The sequence below is a fragment of the Syngnathus acus genome, chromosome 11, assembly GCF_901709675.1.
Source record: "Syngnathus acus chromosome 11, fSynAcu1.2, whole genome shotgun sequence".
Lineage (NCBI taxonomy): Eukaryota > Metazoa > Chordata > Actinopteri > Syngnathiformes > Syngnathidae > Syngnathus > Syngnathus acus.
Window position 1 is genome coordinate 6,665,434 of NC_051096.1, and position 19,538 is coordinate 6,684,971.

Sequence of the window (19,538 nt, forward strand, 5' to 3'; positions counted from 1 at the left end):
GTTTTAATTCAATCTCTAATAAGGTTATAAAAGGTTAAAGGTTCTATACGTCATGTGTAGTTACAATTAAGATATCATGATACATGCAAACAAAACATATTTTGTGTTGTGCTTCATAATCAAGTCAGGTTTTATTTCAACTCGGAAATAAATCCATAAACCCCAGGTGACAAAAAAGTATTAAAAAAATGTAGAAAACATGAAACTCTACTGTACAACAAGACATTAGGATGTCTTGTAAAGTCAAAACTAATATCATCATTCATGCGGTCACACTTGCATTCAAAACATTGCAAAACAAAAGCACATAAAAAAGTCCTTGCAAGTGGTCGGAAATGTGTAAAAAAAAAAAAATCAAGCCGTTGCCTCTGCTCTCAAACAATGTCCTAATCGGAGAATCTGGGCAGGTCAATGTCTCTGCGAGAGGAAGAGGAATCTTGAAAGCGGTCACAAGGGAACTCAATGAGGTCTCCCATTTCTGGTGGTACCAGCCGGGCCGGGCGACTGCTTTGGTAGCTTGTGAAGTCAGTGGACGCCGAGGTGTTTGCTAAATTGGCTCGAAAAGGTCTTCTGGTGGAGTACATGTGGCGCACGTGGACGGCCGACTTCCTCCTCTGCAACTTCTTCTTGAGGCTTCGGCTCAACCAGACCATTCCCAGGACGAGGAGCAGGACGCCATTCCCGGCCAACGTCAGCACCGTCACCAGCTGGAGGTTGACGGTCAGGACCGAGTCCTCGGAAAGAGTGACCAGACCTGAGCAGTGGTCGCGAGGCGCCACTTGACACACGGAACCGGCAACCACTCCTTCGACACACACCATGTAGGTGACATCCGGGCGAAGCTCCCGCAGAATCGCCGAGCGGGCCGCACCCGTTGCGTAAACGAATCGTGGAAACCGTTCGGATGTCCCGAAGCGGTCAAACATAATCCGGTAGTGCACCTCGTCCAGGTCCGGACTGAGTCCTAGTGTCGCCCAGTGGACCGTGACTGTACTGCTCGTGACCTGGTCCACTGACACGTTGGCGATGAAGTGGCGGTTGAAGGCACACGGATCGGTGACGATAGGTGGGACCCCTTTGTGGTCCGTTCTAAGAAAATCAAACATTTCTCCGGATGGGATGAGAGTTGTGGAGACACTCTGCCGGTTCCCGTCGTGACTTGCTGTAGAGATGTCCTTCTCTGGATGTGTTCTGGAAACCTTCTCCTCAATTTTGGCACTTTTTGTAAGCGCGTCAGTTGATGACTTGGATCTGCGAGAGTTCTTTTTGAATGAATGAACCATTACTGGCACCTCTGTTCCGCCTTGGTCTCCTTGTATACCCGCCTCGTCCTTCCCTTGTGTCGTCCTATCCTGCTTTTGTTGCTTTGGATCTTCTCTTCCGCTTTCTTCCTGCCAAGCTTCACCCTTCATCTTAAGCCAGGTCTTCCCTCCCTGGCTCTCCTCTGGCCCGCCGTGGCTCCCACACAGATCGCTCCAGTTCCCAGCAGACTGAAAGTGGGACGTGTTCACACGGTCCAAGGAGGTCCCTCTCAGGGTTGCTGGGTGATGGCACTGTACAAACACATCCAACAGTCTCCCCTTTGAACGTGCTGCAGACATCCATCTTTTCAGCTCTTCCAGGCGACAATCGCAAGTCCAGTTGTTACCGTGGAGATCCAGGTTGTGAAGAAAGTTATTTAGCTTGAAAATGTCACCCGGTAGGCTTGTTAGGACGTTATTCCGTAGCTTCAGAAACCTGAGCTGTTTGAGATGAAGAAATGCTAAAGAGTCAATATTAGAGATCCGGTTGTGACTAAAGTCCAAATGCTCCACGAGCTCCAGAGGATCCAGAAGCCCAGCTGGGATCTCCTCCAGTTCATTCCCATCTATCAGGAACTCTTTGAGGCTCGATAAACCGAGCAGAGCCCCACTGTGCAAATGAGCAATTCTGTTATTACTGAGAGATAATTTGGATAGTTTTTTTAGATGGTGAAAAACTTTATTCCCCACGTGTTGGATTTCATTTTCAGACAGCAGTAAAGTTGTCAAGGCTGTGAGATGGGAGAAGGTGAGGGCGCCTCGCAGGGCCGGCAGCTTATTGTGAGACAAATTGAGAAAGCGCAGCTGAGCAAGTGCAGAAAAGGCATTTCTGTGAATGTGATGCAGCTGATTGGTCTCCAGATGAAGATAGCGCAGATTGCGCAAGTCTTTAAAAAGTGAAAGCTGCAAGCTTTGAATTTTATTGCCATCCAGGCGTAACTTAAGCAGATGATCCAAATCGTCCAAAAGTCCTGGCGTTATTTCAACGACGTCATTATTATTCACACAAAGGACCGTCAGCTTCTTCAAGGGTTGCAGAGTTCCAAATAGAATGTCGGACAAACGATTATGTCCCACGTAGAGCTCTTCCAAATTATACACGTTCTCAAATGCTTTAGGATGGATGTTTTGGATTTGATTGAACTGTAAATCCAATCGCACTAAGCCTGTGAACCTTCCGAGGTCGTTAGCCGAGATGTTTCCGATGAAGTTACCCCCAAGGCTGAAGACCAGCACCTCCTTCTGGTCGCCGCTTGGAGGGGGCACGGAGCGCAAACCCCGGTTGGCGCACATGAGACGCTGCGGTTGCTGGCAGTCACAGCGGTCGGGACAAACTCCCGGGGAGGCGAAAGCGCCGAGGCAGAGCAGAAGCGCGCAGAGCCCTGCCAGGAAATAGCCGGTATCCATCCCCACGGCGCTGGAGCGACATTCACTCGTGCGCCATGTTCCACTTGCAGCTTCTGCGTGACAATGATCCTACTGCACCAGTCCGGCGAAAGGCTCCATCACTCCGCAGCGTGTCGCGCAAATTAATTGAAGCAGTCTGCGGAAAGGCTCACATCCCCCGAAAGCCTCCATCCCATCAAGTGGTCATCTGCTGCGAATTACCCACGCACACACGCGCTGGTGCACAATGGACGTAGTCCCTCCTCTTGCAAGCACGACAAGTGAGCTCGTGAAAGTTTGCAGGGTGGCGCGTGCACGCCAGGGGACTTTTGACCGAGTTTCCTGCGCGTAACCGTGTGCAGCCAACCATTGCACTCATCTGGATGAATGAACATAGCAGCAAATATAACACTCCCATGCTCTCCCAAGTATGTAAATGATTTGCATTTCTTCTATTTATACTTTTGGAAAAGCTTGAATGACTTTTGTGTCATGGTGAAAATCGTTTGAACTCAAATGAAAATGTTTCTCCCTCAAAATGTTGACATTTGTGTTCCAGGGAGGAAGCCAATTACAACAAGTCACAGAACCCCCGCTCAAACGTTTGATTTTTACATCTTGAGTTACTTTTTGTGACCCGCAGAAGTTAACAATTAGACTTTGAAAATTAGCCCTGATTGTGGTTGTGCAGGCCTTACCTCGAGGGAGCGACTCCTACTGTAGCCCATATTTCAGACGTTGTACCGTCTTCTCATTAAGCGACCAGAAGGTGCACACATGGTTCACATTTGCAGGCAAAGGAATTCAGGTCGCAAATGTCGGAGGGAGATGTGCCAAATCTGATCTGTCAAGTTGAGAGAAAAGATTAAATTCACCATGTGTGGGTATTGAGTCCAGTAAGCTTTTGTATATTTTTCTGCCAAGACATCTGTCCATTTATGACACATGCGGTAAAATGCTTTTCGCCACTGGCACACGTAAAGCAGTAGTATTTTTTTTTTCCTTCCAAAATATACTTGCAGATTAAATACCAAGGACAAACACAGGCGCACACATCTTTTTCAGTCAGAGTTGAGGGTCAATTACAAAAATGGTTTCCAGAGCCAGGATTGGATGACTTTTCTCAAACAAAAGCTCCAAATCCCCCTGGATGGGCCTTGTTCTCATGCTCTCGCCACTTGGAAGACATCATACTGAGATGTGAGCTCACTCGGAGTCGGGGTCTGTATATAAGACACAGCAAAGTGCGAGCCTTAGGGAAGCCCCCTCTTTCTAGGGGTCATTTCCTGTCTGGCCGTTTCTCTCTTGGATTCCCACATCCCCCTTACCCATTTTGTGACCGTGGAACACACACAGAGTGAGCGGACACAGCCGAAAGATGACGACTTTGCACATTGTGGAAACATGAGGAAGGGCCCTTTGGAAATGTGAGCATAAAACGATGCAAGGCAATAAATTGGAGAATGGATGACAGAGGAAGGAAGGAAGGAAAAGTGTTCTGGGGCTGACCCACATTCTGTTCGGACGGCGTCTGCCACTGTGCCAGCACCGAGCTAGCCTGTAGCATCAGCATATTCCAACAGCTATGTGTGGAACGATGCCTAATTTCCATTACAGTGAGGAGACGATGCTTAGACGATGAACACAGATTGTCCCCATGTGTGGCAAGGAACAAATTGCAAGGACTATATCTTCACCTACTTGCTTGTGGGAATGGAGGAGAGGAAGCAAAGAGGCGGCGAGGAGGTGGGATTGTGTGTTTACAAGAGCAACAGCTGGTGGGATCATTAAGAGCTTTGACTCGGACTCATGCTCACGCGCACTAAGACGGTGTGCGCGCCTTTGCATGTTTATGCGGGGGTGAGCGAGCGAGCATGTTTATGCACTTAGAGGGGGAAGGTGAAAGGAATTCTTTCCTATCTGTCACTGAACTGAGATTTTTTTTTATCTGCACAAAGATGTGGACGACACAGGTCAAAATATTGGGACACGTGGCCATCGATGGTGGGCGGTCAGGCCAGCAAGGCCTTCTCGACACATCTTAACACTCTAGCAAAAGCACTGACATCCATTTACATCTGAAATTTAAAGTGTATGGATTTATTCCCAACATCATCTGCACTGCAAATCATATTTCAGCCATCTTAGTCGAATCGGCCCCTTTAATCGAATATGTATAAAGACAGAGGAAGCGTGGGAGAGACACCGGGACAGGAAAGCGCTCAAACTCCATCTTCCTATTGTTCTCCAGATGGCTTTCATTAAAGGGGATGTAAAAAAAAAAAAAAACTCACAATACAATATAACACAAGAAGAAAAGAAAGTGCTTGTTTTTACAAAAACATACCACTGTAACATGGGGAACTGCCTTTCTTCTTTGCATTCTGTTCAGCTCCAGAACCAGACCCAGGACTACAAGAGCTTCGGTCTCCACTTTGAGAATGCAGAGAGGGAGAACAGAAGACGTACTTCTCCATCTGGAAATAATTGCTGCACGCCTTTGCCCTGTTGAAAGGGTAGCGAGGGTAGAGGGGGGGGAGAAGGGGGTAGTAGAAAGGAAATAAGTGAGAACAAGCCTTTGATGGATGAAGTTTGAAAGAAAGTGCACATAATCAGACTGAATCACATAATGACTCAGAGAATGGGCCTTAAGATCTTAAAAAGGCATTACCACAATGACCCTGGATGGGAGCACCAAGCCGGTGTAAACATGAACTAATGAGCATGGATATGTAGCAAACGGCATACAGTATTTATAATCTGTATTATTGCATTTTATTCTCTCAGATAATACAAACAGATTAGGAACAAAAAGCGTGTTCTCTACTTTTCATCCCAAGAAATGTGAGCCATCTGATTTGCAGCAAAATGACCTGATTCTGTCAAACATCGCCCTCTGCTGTTTCAAGAGCCACAATGACATTTTTAAACTGCAGTTTTGTTCAACCGCATGGTCTTGAATCTTAAAAAAAAAATTTTTTAGCTCCGCTTTGGTGTAGTACAAAAATGGGAGTGAGTCAAATATGTGCAAATCAAACCCAAGTGCTGACTTGGAGAACTTCCCAAAACTACAACAAACAATGATGTCATAAACAATCATATGCGTCGGAGGTGTGTTTGGGAAAGAGAAACGTGATCTAGGGGATGTAAATAGCTATTCTGGAATCAGCTTTCAGTTTGTTCGTTTATTGATGAGCCACTCTGTCTCTTCTTTCGCTTTTTAAATTGCACAATGTTCAAGTCATTGCGGGCTTAATGCATTGGGCCTTGTTGTACTTGACTGTGTGGCTCAAAGTGTGTACATGTGCCAAATTCATGCCAGGGTGCGGTGCCTGTTGTTTGTTTTGTGAAGAAGGAAATGTATTGTTCTTAAGTGACATGTTTTCTGAGAAGTATCTCTCCTAATTTTCTTACTTGACAGCAGTAGGTGTACCTGCACAATGACAATTTCCAAATTCCAAACACCTACAGCCATGCGATTTTCACAAGTTCCTGCAAACACTCGACTCTCCCAAATGTTCCCCTCCCTTTCAATGTTGCTTCTCCTTCCCTCTTGTTGCCACAGCAATAGGCGCAAGCAGGAAGGAGCAGCCTTGTGCTCATGTAAGGAGGGAAATTTGTTTTGTTGGATAAACAAAAGCTGAAGCAGCAAGGCAATGGCAGGCATTCCAGGAAAATAGAGGCATACTGGTCGGGAACACGTTACCCCTATTTGCTTATTCTGTATCATGTGCTGCAAAAAAACATTCTTCAGAAGTTCATGTAGAACGTATGTGTACGTTACCCATCTCTTTTTACATACATTATGGGTGTTCATTTTCTGGCTTTTTTGTTTTGACGGTTAACTTTGTGTTCTTATAAACGCCGTCGGCAAATTGCATTTCTGGCCACGTCAGTCATTTTAAAACGTGTCAAGCCATCCTCAGTAAACGTCCCCGTATGTTAATCCCTGTTTATGATTGGCTAAGAGAAACGCCACTCAACCAAAACACCATCCAAGCCCCGCCTCCTTCTACAGTTTTCACGCAATGAAGCGAGTACTTCCCGGACAGGTACTTCACCTCTTTGCTGGCAGGATGCGACGCTCTTACTTTCACCTTGGAAGCCAAAGCGTTTCTTCTCACTGACACTACCAAAGCAGGTAAAGAGAAACATCAATATTCGTTTTGATAAGCGCCGTGCCGCGCCGCGGTCAGGTCTTTGATGGCGAAGTAAAAACACCGCTTACCGATAGAATGACTAACCAGACTTCGTCGGGACTTTCGGTGAAATATCAGAGCCTGAAAGCAGTACCGTATTACAATGGGGAAGTAATTAAGCTGTTGACCATGTTTTTCACTCACCGGTTCGACGGTAACGTCGGCAGTGTTGGATCTTCACTTCCTGAGGAATCTCAGTGATGGCAGCGCCAAGTGGTGGGACCCCAACAGACCTAATTGAACACCTGTGGCGTTAGATGGTCGACGTTGTCGCCTGTCTAAAATTCCACTACTATTGTTTAAATAAATCCCCGATGAAACACTTTAAAGTATTATTTACGTGATGTATAAACTCTATCTGTTTTTTTGTTTTGTTTCCATTGTGTGATCTAGAAGAGTATTTGTTTTCTTATCAAGCATACAACATACAGTAGCCACAGTACTGTAGTTTTTTTTTTTTTTTTAGTTCAGGCAGTAAAGAAGACCAAATGATAGTAATCAAAACAAAAACAATCTGGTTTTACTGAAATGACTGCCTAACCAAATGTGAAATATGTAACGGCACTGTACAAAATTGATTTAGGCAACCATCACAAAAGTGGTTTTATATAGAAGTCAAGTAATTCATCCATCCAAAGGTTAAGCGAAAGTGTTTTTCCTCATTCCATTGGTTGACATCAGATTGGCTGACATTACGCAGTCATTTATCACTGTGTCACACCTACTTTAAACTGTTAAGCACACCGCCTTAACTAATATGCTCGGTTGCCACTCAGCGTAGTTGTTCTCTCTTGTGTACAAACAGTGATCATTTGAAAAAGAACGTGACAAGCAGCCTAACTGGATGCAATTCATGTTTTGTTCCCATGGCAACGAGTCATAACGTGATCGCCACACGCTTACAGGCTGCTGATGTCGGCATTCAACCATCACAGGCATTACATTGAAATCAAGCATGTCGTTAAAAATATGCCCGCTCAGCGCCACACTCTGTGGACATGATGTTAGAGGTCAGATAAGGGGTGTTAAGTGCTACTGCCACCATATGTTTCCCACAAAACAGCTGCTATAGTTATCCCAAAATTTGGGTGCTTCAAAATGTAATCTAAAGCAACTTGCTCTCACAGTCTGATAATCAGGGGATCATGCACAGTTTTCACTGGATAATTCTGGTAAGAAGCTTTGCTGCAAGATCTGCATTCCATTTCTATGCTAATGCAATGTCCGGTTGATAGCAGTTCATGCCGTTATGGAAAGCCGTTTGAACATTGATTCCATATTTGCCCGAGTTAAAATCTAGATTCAGCATAGTTTTGCTTCACTAGCGACTAGTTCTTGGACCTCAAGATGAAGATCAAGAATATCGTATAAAGTATCTGCTCAGAGGCCAACGCATTAGTTGTGAATCAGTGTTTGTTTTGTCACTCCTGCTCATGACTGGAAAGTCCAGTCTGACATTTCCTCAGGCCTGAAATTACTCAGGCTGTCTGGGAAACTGCTGAACAACAAATTGAAGCTTTATTGTGTCAAAGTAATGTAACTTATTGGGCAGTAGTCATGATCCCTTTCCCCCATTTTAGAAAAACAATCCATTTGCGTCACCTTGACACCTTTCTTCCCTCATATATGTCTTGTGACTTTGCTGATGACATAACCTCGTTGCACCTTTTAACAGATCATTTACACGCTTTTGTGTCATTAATGATTAACACTTATAGGGATTACACGGTTTACAGGTTGCCGATTAATGGCCTTTCGGACAGTCGTAATTATTCTCCTTCCAAGTTGGAGTCGGCTTGTTCTCTTTTGACTTCATCCACCACCAACAACAAATAAACTGAGAAAGAAGAGGAGTTAACCCTTGAAAAAGCATAATGAGCATAGGAAAGCTTTTTCCAGGTGGAGCGTGTTATGCAATGGGCTACTTTTACTGACCGCTGATGATGCCAGTCAGCCGGACTGTAACATGAGTGTGAGAACTTTGTTGAGCTAAATTAAGCGATTGGAGTGTATTGTTTCTCTGCTGTGTGTGTTTTGCAGTCCAAGGCCCGGTGTGGATTCAGTATGCTTTTCACCGCGCTTGTTATGGCGTATCAAAGCACATTCTTTCCTGTTGATGACTCACCCACTGGGCACGGCACCGGCTGTAAGGGAGCCCCCGAGATGCCGCAAAATAGCTCACACACTCATTGAAACCATTCCACTCTTTGCATAGAGTGTATTGAAATGCACTTAATACAAGATTCATATTCCCCTGTCAGCCATTTTGGGACGCATTGTGTTGTTCAGGTCTCCACATTCACTTCACAGTATCATACAGACATGAGGCGTGGCTAGAAAACGCTCATAGCGCTGCAACAAAAGCATGAATAAACACAGCCCAGTTGTGGCATGTGGGGCAAAGGGAGGAATGTCTATCACAGAAACATGAGTTAAGCAGAGAGCCAAGTCCTTATCCCCTAAAGGAAACTGCATTTGTTGCATGTGTTTGAATCGTTTGCGCTCGCATATTCACATGATCATCATCATAACCCGGGTTTCTCCTACCCTTTCTCGGCAGCACCAACTGCTGTCGCGTGACCTTCAAAGGTCAGAGTGCTGCTCTCGGCTGCTCCACTGTGATCTCCAGCGCCGGACGTCGCGCACCAAGAAGGAACGACGGCAAAGATGATGTCACCGTCGCCAACTCACAGCGACAGTAGTGGTTCTTCCAAGCCGGATAATAACCAGGTGAGGTTTTTTTTGCTAAGTTTGCTGCAGATTAAATGTTTTTTATATATATATATATATGTATGCTGTTTTGCCTGCTCCCCCTATAGGACAGTTGGGAAATTGTTGAGGGGCTCCGGGGGGTTCCTGACGTCATGCAGCTGCCTGAGCTACAGCAGGGTTTCCTGTTAAAGAGAAGAAAGTGGCCTATGAAAGGATGGCACAAAGTGAGCGCCTCATAAGACTAATTGGGGGTTATTTATTCTGATGCTTATTGAACTGGAACCAACAGCCAAACACACAAGGCTGGCAAAGCTTCATTCCACTCAATGTCCTTGGAGAATTATTAACGTTGCTCTTGTGTTTCACCATTTAGAGATTTTTCCTGCTGGACAGGGGCATTCTGAAGTATGCAAAACATGGCACGGATGTAAGAATTTCCTTATTACACTGTTGTTGTCGCCATTTTTTTATGCTAATGCACATTTTGTTTAATCGGCAGCTAAGAAAGGGAAAGATTCACGGTTGCATTGATGTCGGCCTTTCTGTCATGGCAATCAAGAAGTCGACCATGTGCATCGATCTGGACACGGAGGACAACATCTATCACCTGAAGGTACTTTTCTGGATCACATGCAAAGTAGGCCACTTATGATATAATTCAATTCGCTACTTATTTCCGGAGCACAGATGAAGTCTCCCGAGATATTTGAAGAGTGGGTGTCGAAGCTGCGTCACCACCGTGTGTTCCGGCAGAACGAGATTTCCTCATGTCCTCCTTCTTACCACTACCACACTCATACCTTTTCCTCGCCCTCCCTCAACGACTCTCTAAGGAAGGTAAGTTGGGTCAGCGCAAGCTGATTTGTGGAAAATTGCTAATTCGCAACGAGTCAAAGTCATTTGTTGTTTTACGTCCCTCTCACACAGAGGGCGACTCTCCCCAAGCAAATGTCCATCCATCAGGCCAAGGTCAGCTCTTGGCTTCACTCCTCAGAGGACATGAACAAGTGTGCCAAAGGTTTGTTGAAACACAATCAGTTAACTTTACTTCCTCATAATTGTTCCCCTTCCCTTGCGGGGAGTTTCATTTGAAAATAATGATGTTGTTCACCCAGACTTGGAAGAGTGTGAAGCCTACCTACAAGAACTCAACCTGCTGCTGAGTAGTATGGCGGTCATGCATCGCACGTATTCTTCCTCATCTATCGGCGGACTACAAGTAAACAAATACATTCGTTGTTCAAATGGGATTGTCAGTCAGATTGGGTTCACAAACATGATTATCTTGTGTCATCTACTTCTGACCTCTAAAAGAAAGAGAAGAGGACCAAGAAATGGCGATCCAAGCATAGCAAAAATAGCAAAGTAACTACACAGGTACTTTTCATTTTTTTGTCCAATGCACATTGTGTTTATAATAGCATATCATGTGACTTCTTCATCTTGCCATTCAGATGCCTCAAAACAATGCCTCCAATCCTAATCTCCCTACGATGGAGGCCAACAGCCAAGAAGCATGCCCGGCATCTCCGGACTCTCCCGTTGAGGTTTCTCGTATGCAAGACAACTTCAGCAGACTAGCAAACAACAGTGAGTCTGCTCCTGAGATCTTCCATGACATAAAAAGCCGTGTTTGTGTCATTTTAATAACAATGCCATTTGTTTCCGTTTCTTTCTCTTCAGTCCACAGCACCCTGAAATCAGCCCATAGTTCTCTGTCAGCAGAAAGGGAGAGATTAAAGCAAACGATTGAAATGCATGCTCCCCAACCCATGCAGGTTACGGCCTTAAAGAGCGCCTATGGCTCAGTGAGTGATGCGCCCATGTGATTACACAATAAACACCGGCCCTAATAATTCTCCCTGCCGACTTTTATCATCCGACCAGGATTGTCCAGATGAAGGCCATTCTCTGGTCCACCAGGCATCAAATGAAAGCAGAGCATCAATCCCCGAGTCGATATCAGAGTTCTACGATGCGCAGGAATACCTCCTCTCCTCGTCCTCCTCCGAGAATGAGGTGATGCTTGGTCGGCTTTATAAACTCAGTCCTGCTCTTTTCACTCAAGTCACTCTTTTATTATTCAACCACACATAGGGCTCTGAATTTTCTTTCTGTTTTAATCCATATTTCTCTTTGGCTTATAGAAAAAGGCAAAGTGACGTTGAAAACAAATGTTCAAACAAACTTTTTAACCTCGATAAAGCTTTAATAACTGAAGCATCAGTGGTTTATTTGAGAAATCATTCAGCATTTTAGTCAAAAGCTTTCTGACCTAATTCATTGGTTCACTGTTTGCCCGCGCTGACCTTTCACTATTGCTTCGTCACCAGCTCTCCGACGATGACTCGTATATCAGCGACGTGAGCGACAGCCTTTCCGTGGAGACCTGTAGCAACGGAGGGAGCAGACACAATTCGGGTACATGAAACACACGGTGCTGCGTCACAGGCAAAGGGAACCGAGCTCGTCCGCTTCCAGCGAGGAGTGTGACTAATCCGCTTGAGTGTTGCTTTTCAGAGACTGATAGCATTGCTTCATATTTAATGAGCGTTGAACTCGGTCGACGCTGAAAGGCGTGTGGAACAAATCTGAAAAGTGCCATCGTGATTGTCGACGGTGTAAATGAAATTACGTGCATCCGGATGAGCTCATTTGAGAAAATCGAATACGCTATGGTCTGTGATCAAATATGTTGGCCGTATTTTTAAATCCAGCTAATTTGGCATCTCAGTCTGCTTTTGGATTTCTTCTCCATTTGGCTGTTTCCAACTCTTGGCAGTGAGCAGCGTCGGATCTGTGGTTCGCCGTCGCACCACTCTGCCTTCGCCCAGTCCCCCCAGCAGCGTGAGTCTGTGGAACATCCTCAGGAACAACATTGGCAAGGACTTGTCCAAGGTGGCCATGCCGGTCCAGTTGAACGAGCCACTCAACACCCTGCAGAGGTTTTGCGAGGAGCTGGAGTACAGCGAGCTGCTGGACACAGCCAACAAGACCACCAACCCTTACCAGCGCATGGTTAGAGGAGAGAAGCTTTCATTAAAAATAATAATACTTTTTAATCATCAGTCTTTTTTTTTCCTCCACAGGTATATGTTGCTACATTTGCCATCACCGCATACACTTCTTCCTACTACCGAGCTGGAAGCAAACCTTTCAACCCGGTCTTGGGAGAAACGTACGAGTGTGACAGACCCGACAAGGGCTTCAGGTTTCTCGGTGAACAGGTACGTTTGACACGGGTAATAGTGAAGTTTGTTTGTGACTTTGGAACGCCGTATCGCCTTGGCAACGCTGCGGTAATTTTGACTAATTGGTAGGATGCGGTGACTCATTCTAGTTAGTATCTGCATGAGGAGGAACAGCAACCACTTCCTGTTTTGTGAGTTTTTTTTTTTTATATCCCTGTCATTACAGGTGAGCCATCATCCACCTGTGTCAGTATGTCACGCTGATTCAAAGAACTTTTCTTTTTGGCAAGGTGAGCATGAAGAACGTTTTTATGTAACGTTCTGTCGATGATACTTAAGGTCAAATTTGTGTTAAGAGCAGTTGTTGTCTAAAGATATTATTTTGTAGCGTCTACATGTGTGAGGTGTTTTGTAAACTGCAATGAATTTTGTTCCCTTCCTTTTTAGATGTTCGGTTGAAAAATAAATTTTGGGGCAAATCCATGGAAATAGTTCCAGTTGGTACTACCCACGTCACACTGCCTTCGTGAGTCATTTATTTATTTACCATTTGTGTGATGAACACTCTCTTCCTGCCACACTAATGTAAACCAGCACCTTGTAGCAAAGTATTCAATGGATTGAACTTGATGAAATGCACAACTTTGTTTGTGTTTGGTAGCTTCGGGGACCATTATGAATGGAACAAAGTGACATCCTGCATCCACAACATCCTCAGTGGGCAGCGATGGATTGAACACTATGGAGAGATGACCATCAAAAATGTCAACAGTGACACTTGCGAGTGTAAAGTCACATTTGTCAAGGTCAGACGATACAGATTTTCCCCCTTGAGTGTCCTGAATGCAACACACTTGGTACTAACGTAGTTATAAGTAACACTATCAAGCATACAGTGCCCTCTGCTGACCAAAGAGGGAATAACAAAAATAGCCAGCCTGAAATTAAATCCTTTCACACTTTGGACAGGACAGTGTTGGATGTTCTTTGTTTTGACATTTTATTGCCCTTTTATGTCTTTCAGGCAAGCTCATGGAGCTCCTCTGTCAATGAGATAGAGGCTGTGGTGACCGATTCGAATGGAAAAGTGGTACACTCCATGTTTGGAAAATGGCACGAGTCCATTTTTCAGGGCGACCCGCCCTCTGCCACATGCATCTGGAGAGCAAGTGAGCGAACAAAACAGAAGTATGGCGCCGACCTTACAATGATGTCATACTCTGTATGCTTATTTGTTTCCGTAGATCCCATGCCAGTGGACCAGGACCAGTACTATGGCTTCACTAAGTTTGCGGTGGAGTTAAACGAGTTGGATCCCATTCTAAAACCCCTACTGCCCCCTACAGATACACGTTTCAGGCTGGACCAGAGGTTAGCATCAGTTCATTTGCTTTTGGAGTAAATTTTGGGAGAAAAAGTACGAAAGAGCCTGCACACACTTCTCTTTGTTCAGGCTTTTGGAGGAGGGAAATGTGGAAGGAGCTGAAGAACAGAAGCAGAGGATAGAGCATCTGCAGAGAGAGAGGAGGAAAGTGCTGGAGGAAAACGACATGACACACCAACCGCGCTTCTTCAAGTATGCCGCCACTCGACTCGCGTGTTTGGATGCACAATCAGACGTGCGCACGCGTGTCTTCTTTTCCACCCGCACGACAGTGAGATAACATACGTACACATGTTAGTGTGTCACAAGTGATAGTCTGTTCACGCCCCATTTGTTCAACACAATAACAAAAAGACACACAGGCACCGTGAATATTTTTTAATTGGGTTCACATAACGTATCAAGAAAATATCTACAACTACTTTATTTGCATTTTCAGGAAGTCGGAGAATGACTCGTGGGTGAGCAACAACTCATATTGGGAGTTGCGCAGAGATCCCGGCTTCACGAAAGTGGACTTCCCTGTGTTGTGGTGACGGCTTTTATTTCCTTGATATGACCATAAAGAGAGAAGCGGAAAACTGAAGTGAAACAGACCTCAGGCGATCTTGTTCTGTGTCGTGGTCACCCAAATCAGAATGGACTTCCTGTGCCCTCTTTCATGCACCAGCAGAATCGTTTCTTGTTTTAGCATCATCTTTATCTTTGTCTCACCTTAATTGTGATTTACACTGTTAGTGTAGACTCAAATCAAAGTTTTATGGATCAACATTTACCAAAGTGCCTTGGATTGTAACCTAAATAGAAAAAAAAGGACTGCTGCTTCAAAATCGATAATAAAAAATACTAAAGATGGACACCTTTTCTCCCCCTGTTTGCAGTTTTGTGTGTTTTTTTTTTTTTTACAGAGATCAAACTCAACGTGCTATATGAATGAATTTGCTTGATGATCTCCACAGCTATACAACACGACTCTTCTTGGTTGAGAAGCACTCAATGTATTTGCAAGTATATTGCTTGACAAATTGTGACCTAAAGAAAAAACACCTGTCTGTTCTTTCTGACTTAAATTGTGCTGCTATCTGAACCACAAAAATTCCCCACCATTTCAAACAACATATCCAGATTGCACGATACACCTTATGTGGTTCTCAGGCAGGCTGGTTGGTTGGTTGGCTGGCTGGCTTGTGGCCTAAAAAAAATCCCCATCTGTGCCATCTGAACCACAAAAATCACTATACAATTTCAGAGAGAAAGAATTGAGTGAAGCTCATTTTTTTTTACAAACTCATAAAGCTGCTTGAGTTGAGTCCGGTCTGTGACTCCATTGGGCCGAGACGCAAAGTAGGCGTATCGTGGGCGTAATTTTCAACCTTCTCACTCCATCGTTCGGCCATTACCACCATTTTCTAATAACTCCCAGCGCGAGAAAACTAGTTCTAACTAGTTCTGACAACAACTCGTTCGCTTCGGTGACATTAACCTCGTGAAATAACATCAGCCGCGGAGCTTTGACAGTGACGTCACAACCTACTTTGCAGAACTTGCAGTGTAAGTAATCGTTAACTACTATTTAAAAGTTGTTTTGGGTGAAGAAAATGGGTCGATTGTGCTCATCGTTTTTGCTCAGGGGCTGTTATGTGATTTAATTCGAGAATCCGAGTCATGAGACTAGTTTTGGACCGCATTTAGAAGCGCTGCCGGGAACAGTACACGCGTGTGTGCGGCGGCAAACCCGCTTTTTCTAAATGGCACTTTTAACTCTTATGTTTCTAATATAATAATTCTAAACGCAGTTGACATTTGAAGAACTCTACCTACCTTAACAGATTTCTCTGAAACAAATGCCTATGACGTCATACAACGCGCTGCGCTTAACCTGGATTATGTGAGACTTTCCCGTTTTTCATTATTACGCTAATATACTGATTGCAGATGATTATTAAATGAGTGCGGGTGACCACAGATTTGCTTGTCAAACTTGACTGACCAATCGGAGAATACAAAAATGCATAGATTAACGGGGCAGAAAAATAAATCTATTTTCGCCATTCACTGTATGGAGAAAAAAAGCAGGGCCATTTTGTTGGAAAAGTGAGAACTTGTCACTCTCCCAGAGAGGAAGTTCTACTAAATGTTTTCAGTTGTTGATTTCACGCTCAGACAACTTTCTTTTTTTCCCCCCAACAATCCAAAGACATGATGCTCTAACTGACTTCAGCTGACTGTTTTGCAAGTTTGGCCTTTGAAATATATGAGACTGCAGATGTTGTGTGTTTTATCAGACTTTGTTAATTACAGGGAACGCTGTTGTTGTACTGCTTGCGGGAAGACACATAGGTGCCCAGTTGCTCTACGTATATTCTTTGTTATACACTTCCGGAAACTATGGAGTAATAGTATGAAAATTGCCTTCAGCTCTTTTGTGTTCTCATTCTTCCCAGTATGAAAATTGCCTTCAGCTCTTTTGTGTTCTCATTCTTCCCACAGTTCAAGCTATGTTTTCCAAGGCCACTACCAAATTTGTCCGTCAGGTTGACCCGGAAGGAAGCCTCATCCCCGTGTCCCGCTTGAATGACTCTTCCAAGCTCCTTCCGATGGCTCTGGTGGTTAAACACAAGCGGGTTTGGTTCTGGCAGAGGCCCAAATATCAAACGACAGATTTTAACCTCAGTGATTTGTTGCTGGGTGACGAGGTGCTTATACCTGGTATGTACTAGGTTTTTATTTCTTGATAATAAAAGTGCAGTCATTCAAGTCCCCGCTATATCTTATAGAAGTAATTCTTCAGATTAGCTAGCTAGCACCTAATGTTGATGGCTGTTTCAGATGTGTCCAAGAGAGATTTCCTGACCTACGTGGGCACGTATGGAAACAAAGTTACCGGCAAGCTGGACGTCGAGATCATATCCGCCAAGGCTCAGGGCTCAAGTGAACTCCTGTCGGATTTTGGCAAGCTGGATAAAGAGGAAGTGGATGTGAAGAAGTTGTTACAGGACTCCAACAAGAGGTGCTAAATAATTCATCACATTGTACGACAGAGACCGGCGCCTACATGGTCCACCCATTGCATCAGGTTGGTGAACATGGAGCACGAGTTGGTGCAGCAGCTGGAGAAGCGATCCGACGTTCTGGCCGTTGTCAAAGAGAGGATCCTGACCACTGCTGACTGCACCGTCACACAGACCCAAGAGAAGCGGTGTGCTTTGCGTGCCGTGCTGAGAGTGTTGGGCAACTTGAGTGCTAATATGAAGGGGAGTTCTAATCTTTTTTTACCTGAATTCACTCATTCATAATATGAAGCACATTAGCAAGCGTGTGTGTGTTTGTCATTCCAGGCCTGTATCGAGCGCAATCACAGCGATGTTTCTGTGAAGATCCCATCTGATGTCGTCATTGCATACGTCGTCCTGGAACTGGAAATAAAAAAAGAAGGCCACTTCAGTGAGTGTGTCTGTGAGACCAGCGTAAAAACTACTTCTTCATTCTTGGAACGCTAAAGTAGTTCCCGGAAACACTTGGAATATGACATTGATATTTTCTTCTGCGAAATGGCAGATTTTGCTATGAATGAGCATGTCATTTCAGAGCTCTGCCTTCGTCCTGGGAAAATCGGGGGCTTTGAAACCATTATGGACAGGTCGTGGTCCTCTGAAGATGACCTGAGTGTGGTGGATGGGCTGTGTGCAGATGGGATTATTCCAGAAGAGCAACCACAACAAAATGGTTCGTTTGATCATACGTTTTACTGCGGTTTACCGACCGCAATGTAAACGCCATTCACTCTTCATTGTTTTGAAAGGGAAGTGAAATCTTGAGTCATTGAGCCCTCTCATTCTTTATTAGGATCTTGCGTGGAAGATCTCTCTCCACTAGCCGCGCTCTCCCAATCAGATCGGCAGGCCTTGTTCCACGACCTGCAAGCCATCCTGACCAACAGCATGACTCTCTCGCATCTGCAGTCCCACGTGAGTGAACCTTCACAAGGTGCCCACCGATTACGTTTTGAAATCAAATCTTGTGTTTTTCAGCTGGAGGAATTGCACTTCGGCAAAACACCTGACACGGCACAGCAGGAGAATGAATTGGACTCTGTCGACGGCACCTTTGCCTCCCTGAATGCTGTTCTTCTGTTGGTCAGTGCTTTGGAAGGTGAGAGGACATTTACATCCTCAAGGCCATATTCCTGCAAAGCTTTTTCTGTCTTATCATGTGATCGTTTTTTTTTTGGTCTTATTTTTAGAGCTGCCTGATGAAACTTTAAGCCTCATGAGTGACAGTCAACCCGAGTTCTTAGAGGCCTTCAGCACTCTGGTTAGTACTTTCAAAAACTCTTCATGATCACTGTTTTTGCTGACCAAAAGTGACGTATCAAAATTTGAACCCGATTGGCTGCTGCAACTCATCACCTGTTTCCCTTCCTTCAAGTTGAACCTGATGGAGGAAAGCAGCCGTCGTCTCTCCTTTGGATTTCTTCCGACTCTGCTGGTTGAGCAACAAGCTTTCCAGCAAGCGGAGAAACTTCTCAGCTCCATTGGCGTGACCTTGTCTGTTGAAAACAACCAACTCTGGTTGGAAATGGAAAAAAAAGATGAAGTGCAACTTTTGGTCCTTCGCCTCAGCACATATGGACTGTCCTTGCTGTGCAGTGGACAAAAATAGAATTCCCCTTCCTGTATTATTTGTTATTTTCCAATTTTTATAATGTACCACGACTGAGTACTCTTATATTTACAAACTATATCAGTGTTTCCAACTGGTATTGATCTAAGGTGCATGCATGTTTTACATTAGATTTTGCATGAAATATTTATCAACTTTATTATACTTTTATGTTGGCAACTAGTGAATACTCAGATGCACATTGATGTACATTGTGCCTTTTAATTAATCTGCCGAGAAAGATGAATATAGAAAAATAACCACTGAATAGTATGCTAACATTTCTTTCTCATTTCTGTTTTAAAACGGACCATTTAATGTATGCACTACTATAAGTGCACTATGTTCATACTATGCTAAAACTGTTTGCAATTTCTAGCCAGAGATGATGTTCTCCTTTTATTGACGCTGCTATTGACCATATCTATGAAGAAGACGTTACAAATATTTATTAGTCATAATAAATGGATGTAAGCCATTGAAATTTTACCACAGATATATTAAGTTGTGCATTATTTATGTTTTACTCATGAAGTACGACTCCATATCATTCTTGTCATTTTTATGCACTTAAATTTCTTGTCTGACAAGTTATAGTTTTGAAGGATATTGTTCACTGTAAGTGATCAGAAATAAAAGGTTCTCACATTTAATTAGTGTGTATTTCTTAAGTCACCATGATTATCCTACCACACATTTTTAA

The 19,538-nt window shown here is 44.2% G+C and overlaps 3 protein-coding genes across 5 annotated transcripts; 2 read left to right on the top strand and 1 right to left on the bottom strand.

The window, feature by feature from the left end:
• Positions 1–29: 29 nt before the first annotated feature.
• Positions 30–7,110, bottom strand: tril (TLR4 interactor with leucine-rich repeats). 2 transcript variants are annotated; one of them, XM_037263249.1, is made up of 5 exons: positions 7,031–7,110; positions 6,916–6,967; positions 6,749–6,816; positions 5,035–5,192; positions 30–3,531 (listed from the first exon to the last, which is right to left on the bottom strand). In XM_037263249.1, the coding sequence occupies exon 5, from the start codon at positions 2,706–2,708 to the stop codon at positions 387–389; it is 2,322 nt and encodes a 773-aa protein (XP_037119144.1). In that variant the 5' UTR covers positions 2,709–3,531; positions 5,035–5,192; positions 6,749–6,816; positions 6,916–6,967; positions 7,031–7,110; the 3' UTR covers positions 30–386. The 2 variants fall into 2 exon arrangements, with proteins under 2 accessions (XP_037119144.1, XP_037119145.1); XM_037263250.1 differs by lacking the exons at positions 6,749–6,816; positions 6,916–6,967 and having other exon boundaries at positions 7,031–7,109.
• LOC119129895 (gasdermin-E-like) lies at positions 156–19,488 on the top strand. Of its 2 annotated transcripts, XM_037263272.1 has the most exons (11): positions 156–166; positions 15,621–15,724; positions 16,664–16,882; positions 17,003–17,183; positions 17,250–17,427; positions 17,512–17,617; positions 17,762–17,899; positions 18,020–18,141; positions 18,205–18,325; positions 18,417–18,487; positions 18,602–19,488. In XM_037263272.1, the coding sequence occupies exons 3-11, from the start codon at positions 16,672–16,674 to the stop codon at positions 18,833–18,835; spliced, it is 1,362 nt and encodes a 453-aa protein (XP_037119167.1). In that variant the 5' UTR covers positions 156–166; positions 15,621–15,724; positions 16,664–16,671; the 3' UTR covers positions 18,836–19,488. The 2 variants fall into 2 exon arrangements, with proteins under 2 accessions (XP_037119167.1, XP_037119166.1); XM_037263271.1 differs by lacking the exon at positions 156–166 and having other exon boundaries at positions 15,493–15,724.
• Positions 6,699–15,030, top strand: LOC119129906 (oxysterol-binding protein-related protein 3-like). Its single transcript, XM_037263286.1, has 22 exons — positions 6,699–6,828; positions 9,444–9,616; positions 9,706–9,822; positions 9,972–10,025; positions 10,098–10,211; positions 10,286–10,435; positions 10,526–10,616; positions 10,714–10,817; positions 10,913–10,975; positions 11,053–11,188; positions 11,282–11,406; positions 11,486–11,617; positions 11,932–12,019; positions 12,381–12,616; positions 12,688–12,825; positions 13,016–13,079; positions 13,237–13,315; positions 13,451–13,595; positions 13,814–13,958; positions 14,034–14,160; positions 14,243–14,365; positions 14,613–15,030. The coding sequence occupies exons 2-22, from the start codon at positions 9,554–9,556 to the stop codon at positions 14,707–14,709; spliced, it is 2,391 nt and encodes a 796-aa protein (XP_037119181.1). The 5' UTR covers positions 6,699–6,828; positions 9,444–9,553; the 3' UTR covers positions 14,710–15,030.
• Positions 19,489–19,538: the final 50 nt, after the last annotated feature.

Bases quoted from the DNA above. Each gene is read 5' to 3' on its own strand.
- tril (XM_037263249.1), bottom strand. From the start codon at position 2,708: ATGGATACCGGCTATTTCCTGGCAGGGCTCTGCGCGCTTCTGCTCTGC.
- LOC119129895 (XM_037263272.1), top strand. From the start codon at position 16,672: ATGTTTTCCAAGGCCACTACCAAATTTGTCCGTCAGGTTGACCCGGAA. The intron at 17,428-17,511 runs GGGAGTTCTAAT...TTGTCATTCCAG, and splicing joins ACTTGAGTGCTAATATGAAG to GCCTGTATCGAGCGCAATCA. The intron at 18,488-18,601 runs GTTAGTACTTTC...CCTTCCTTCAAG, and splicing joins TAGAGGCCTTCAGCACTCTG to TTGAACCTGATGGAGGAAAG.
- LOC119129906 (XM_037263286.1), top strand. From the start codon at position 9,554: ATGATGTCACCGTCGCCAACTCACAGCGACAGTAGTGGTTCTTCCAAG. The intron at 11,407-11,485 runs GTGAGTGATGCG...TCATCCGACCAG, and splicing joins TAAAGAGCGCCTATGGCTCA to GATTGTCCAGATGAAGGCCA. The intron at 14,161-14,242 runs GTTAGCATCAGT...CTCTTTGTTCAG, and splicing joins CGTTTCAGGCTGGACCAGAG to GCTTTTGGAGGAGGGAAATG.